Source organism: Elephantulus edwardii, unplaced genomic scaffold, assembly GCF_000299155.1.
Source record: "Elephantulus edwardii isolate Elephantulus edwardi_28Jun2011 unplaced genomic scaffold, EleEdw1.0 scaffold00070, whole genome shotgun sequence".
Taxonomy (NCBI): Eukaryota; Metazoa; Chordata; class Mammalia; order Macroscelidea; family Macroscelididae; genus Elephantulus; species Elephantulus edwardii.
In genome coordinates this window covers 208255-213302 of record NW_006399820.1, presented here as the reverse complement: position 1 = coordinate 213302, position 5048 = coordinate 208255, and the positions used below count along the sequence as shown (strand labels likewise).

General features: G+C 40.5%; 2 protein-coding genes across 2 annotated transcripts; one reads left to right on the top strand and one right to left on the bottom strand.

Annotated features, from left to right (window-relative positions):
• Positions 1 to 3543: 3543 nt before the first annotated feature.
• On the bottom strand, positions 3544 to 3974 carry LOC102852371 (histone H2B type 1-like). The gene has a single exon (XM_006888631.1). It carries the CDS (start codon positions 3972 to 3974, stop codon positions 3594 to 3596), a length of 381 nt encoding a protein of 126 aa, XP_006888693.1. The 3' UTR covers positions 3544 to 3593.
• Positions 3975 to 4309: 335 nt separating this feature from the next.
• On the top strand, positions 4310 to 4706 carry LOC102851962 (histone H2A type 1-C-like). Its single transcript, XM_006888630.1, has one exon. The coding sequence runs from the start codon at positions 4314 to 4316 to the stop codon at positions 4704 to 4706; it is 393 nt and encodes a 130-aa protein (XP_006888692.1). The 5' UTR covers positions 4310 to 4313.
• Positions 4707 to 5048: the final 342 nt, after the last annotated feature.

Here is a 5048-nt window from a genome sequence, read left to right as displayed (position 1 = left end):
AGCTAAGAGAATACGCCATCCCCTTTTCCTTATGACTCAGGGTGAAGTCTCTCTCAGGGAGGAGTGATAGGGAATGGCAAAGGACACACTGACAAAGAAGATTAATCAGAACTGGCTTTGACAAGCACTGTGGCATTTGGACAAGAACAAACTGGGAGGAGGGTAGAGAGAATAGTACAACAATAAATGAATGGAAACCCAAAATCTCTGTAAATGTTTATGAAAATTAATAAAATATAGAAAAAAAAAAAGAAGTTGTCATTAGGGTGCCCCCTGCTGGCTTAAAGCATTTACATGGGTAGAAATACTGACAACCAAACATGTAGGATTATGAGTTTAATCCCTTTGACCTACCCAGATTGTCATCTTTTCATTTGTTTTTATATATAATTGTTTGAAACTATTAATAACATGGAAATTTTGTCTTTAACCTTTATTTAGCTCTGTTTTTTTAATATTGAAGTAACATATATTTCATCTAACTTATTGTTTATCATCTAATTAAAAAATACCAGTTGACTAATGTGTATTATTCTGTAATGCTATCTGAAATGTTGGTGGTAAGAGTTCACCAGGAGAAAGATGAGGCTGTACTTGTAAAATTTACACCTTCAACATCTAAGGAGTATCAGTGAATTAATACCAAATTGAGGGAAATAAATTATTGCCTAATTACTAATTTTTCTCTCCTTTTCTACCCTCATGTCCTTGGTATCCATCAAAGAATGTTTCCTATTGTGTGTAAACTTTTTATATTGTGGTCTTATTTATACATGTCTTTTGGTTATAGTTTAACTACCTAAATATTTTCCGTAGATTATCCCTGTTGTAGGGTCTTAGAAATCATTATTCCTTAATGCTGTGTAGTATTTAATTCTGTATACATATCATAGTTGATTATCCATTTATTCCTTGATTGGCACTGTGGTTGTGTTTGAGTTTTGGTTAATATGCACAATACTGTTAAGGACATGATATATATGAGTGCATTCTTTGGCATGTAAGCCTAGTTAATGGATCACTGTATCAAAACATTTTTCTATTTCCATATTTTAAAAAGGAACTGTTGTTGTAGTTAGGTATAACATTTCATAACCTCATCTGCATTGTTTCAGTGTTCACGTGTCTTCCCATTTTTTACTACTAATTTTGTCTATTATTAATTTTTTAAATAAAATCTTTTCTTTGAATCGTAATTTAAAAAAAAAAAATTATCATCTCTTAGGTTGCCTAAAAATGTTTCTACTTAAAGACATAACATTGACTTGACAGCAATGGGTTTAGTTGGTTTGGTATTTTTAATTACTTATAATAAACACATCCGAATTTAGGAAAATATTAAATATTTGTTTTGTTTGGATATTGGAAGCCCTTTCCCCCCCCCCCCACTCCATGTTCAAAAATAAGTTCTGTAGTGGCACAAATTTCTCTCTTCTTCCTAATCTTATTTAAGAGCCTGAAGGGACACTACTGTGGAAAGCCTGAATTATAAATAGTATAGGCTTCCAGATAGCAATTAAAGAGAAGGGCCATTGTATGCTGAGGATTTGACTTGCTTGGCTTCCTTCCTATTCTGTTGCTTGCATTTACAGTTCTCTTAAATCAAAAGTCGATGGGCTTGAATATGGCAGAGATAGTGAGGATGGTAACAAGGCAAGATTGTGATTTTTTGTTCGTAGGATCACTATGAGTCATAGTTGACTCATTGACAACTAACAAAGCCAAAAGCTACAACAAGAAACCATTTTACTACAAGGTTCTAAACCACTGGTTGTTCTGTAGGAGGAAGATGGGCAATCAACTACCCCTGTGATGGACTGCCTCTGAAAACAAGCTGGAGAGTCAGCTGTGGGTTGGTTCCAATTTGACAGTACTCAGCAACAACAAACATCTTTGATTAAGTAAGGAACAGCATTGGCAACTATATGGACTCATAATGAGTAAACAACAGCAACAGAAAAAGATAATTTGAGGAAGAAAAAGGTTCTGCTTTTCAGACTTACAGGAGCCCACAGCAGGCTAACACCAAAGGCTGAGAAATCATAGCCACTTCCTGAGTCTGTGTTCTTAAACATGGGAGGGTATTAGAATCTTCAAACAAATGAAAACTACACCACCACCACCAAAAAGGAATAAATCTGATTCCAAATTAATTACTAATTATTTGACCATAAAACCACCATCCATCTTCCACTATTACTGTTAGACAAACATCTACCCTAATCTGCCACACCAAATCAAAATCATAGCCAGAACAAGATACAAATTTGAGAAAAAATCAATAGTGATTCCTAATCACTATGACAAAAGAGCTAAGACATCAGATACAGAAAAATAAAGAGATCAAGGCTAAATGAGATGCTTCAACAAGGACCACAGAACTGATGCATGGTAGAAAAGGCTGGATCTCCAGAAAATTTAAATTTTTTTTTAAGAAAAAAAAAGTTTTGTTTGCCTGAATCAAAATGAGAACAATCAGAAGATAATCTTCTTATAAAAAGAAAAATTTGCATTTGTATGTAAATCTGCAATCAGTCAAGGCAATAAATCTTCTTTGCACATTTTTTCCAGATTAGTTGGCAGTTGGGAGAGAAATTATCTGGGTAGGGCCTTTAGTCATTGAACAGGAGCAACTGGACTCAGAAAATAGACACCACCATTTTAAGCTGTTGACTTTGAGAAAGAATTGTAAGAAATAACACTCAGTACACTTTTCCACCTCCATCTTATGCTAATGCCACAATGGCCTCTCAGGTGAGTTGTCCAGAGACAGCCGGTGTTCACAGAGCTGCTGAAATGGAAGTCTGTCTACCAAGATATTAAACCGCAGGCAGCCTTAAAACCGTTTGGTCTAAAATAGTCTCATCATCTCAGTGTTTTATCTATTTTCTAATTTCTACAATTGACCTCTTATGGCTTTTAATGGTGAAATCATGCTTCACATTGTTCCTCTTTGCTGAAAAAAATGCTCTAGATATTAATCTAGAAAAGTACGTTCACTCTCCTTTCAAAATGTCTGCCTGCCTGAAGCAAAGATAATTAGGTACTCAGTAAAAAGTGTTCTCTCAGTTGCGTCAAAGATCCCCGAGCACCTTTGATTTTGCTCAATTTCTTCTCCTACTACAAACCGTACTTTAGAATTTATCTTCTGTTCAGTCTTAATGGAGATCGGTTTGTTTACTTTTAGCAGGCTGGCCCTCTTTTTATAAGAGCTTGACAAAACTTCCTCTACCAGCCTGTTATATCCAACCTTCAGGTTGTCGGGTGTAGCAGTTAGTTCAGACACAGCGACCCCATTACACAAGTCTTTCCAGATTCTGTGCGACGCCACGCAGAATCCGCTTTAAACCTGCTAGATGGCGCAATGAACAGCTGGAGTTTACTATATAAAATAGCTATCAGTAAAGCAATGAGCTGTAACCTGCAAATTTGCACGATCAAGGGGTACAGCTCCGTAGGGACTATCCTGACTTACCAGCCTTCCTCACTTTAAGAGGAAAGGGTGTAGAGAAAAATTACAGCTCCTTTGTGGTCAAGTGGGTGGCTCTTAAAAGAGCCTTTTGGGTTGGGTGCAAGGCGCTTACTTGGCAAGTTTACTTGGAGCTGGTGTACTTGGTGACGGCCTTGGTGCCCTCGGACACGGCGTGCTTGGCCAGCTCCCCAGGCAACAGCAGGCGCACGGCCGTCTGGATCTCCCGCGACGTGATGGTAGAGCGCTTGTTGTAATGCGCCAGGCGGGACGCCTCGCCAGCGATGCGCTCGAAGATGTCGTTGACGAAGGAGTTCATGATGCCCATGGCCTTAGAGGAGATGCCGGTGTCGGGGTGAACCTGCTTCAGCACCTTGTACACGTACACGGAGTAGCTCTCCTTGCGGCTGCGCTTGCGCTTCTTGCCGTCCTTCTTCTGTGCCTTGGTTACTGCTTTCTTGGAGCCCTTCTTCGGGGCCGGAGCAGACTTCGCCGGTTCAGGCATTTTTAAATCTCAAAATACCAGAACAGGAATAAAGCTAAGGAGCGAATTTCTGCTACTTATAGAGCCTTTATGCTAATGAGGGATATAAGAGAAAGCTTAGTTAATTGGAGGAAAAACAGCAGACGTCATCTAGGGGCAGAACTATGTAAATGAGGTCCAGAAAAATGCACTTGTATTGGCTACTTGCTACTAACCAATCAAATAGCAGATCTTAGTCCCCGGAAAATGCCTATAAAAGCAGCCGTCCTTAACTTACTTCCCGGATTATTCAGGCTTTTCGCTTGTGGGTATTTTTTAGTTTGAGTTACTTTCTTTCACTCTTTGTTTGATCTGCTTGCAATGTCTGGACGTGGCAAGCAGGGAGGAAAGGCTCGCGCCAAAGCCAAGTCCCGTTCTTCCCGGGCAGGGCTCCAGTTCCCTGTGGGCAGAGTTCACCGTCTGCTCCGTAAAGGCAACTATGCCGAGCGGGTGGGCGCCGGCGCTCCAGTCTACCTGGCGGCGGTGTTGGAGTACTTGACCGCCGAGATCTTGGAGCTGGCGGGGAACGCAGCCCGCGACAACAAGAAGACGCGCATTATCCCGCGCCATCTGCAGCTGGCCATCCGCAACGACGAGGAGCTCAACAAACTGCTGGGCCGCGTCACCATTGCACAGGGCGGCGTCCTGCCCAACATCCAGGCCGTTCTGCTGCCCAAGAAAACCGAGAGCCACCACAAGGCCAAGGGAAAATAACTGAATTCCTGTATGAGTTTTCACTTTATTCAAACCCAAAGGCTCTTTTCAGAGCCCCCCACCGCCTCAAAAAGAGGAGCTAAACGCACTAAAAGTTTAAAAGGCTGGAGAATGGAAAGGTAAGTCTGCAGCAGACCTAATACTTCGAATCTCTTGAACTTAACTGAGTAAGTCAGTTCAGGAATGTTAAGTAGCTTAACTGCCTTTGGTCCAAAACTTGTGTGTGAACGACTTAGCTGTTACTTTACAAACAAGTTTTCATTACAAAGCTGCAATCCTGAGGGAAGGTTCTGTTCCAGTCCGCCTTGCCAGTAATGTAACTTACAAAATGGGCCTGAAATT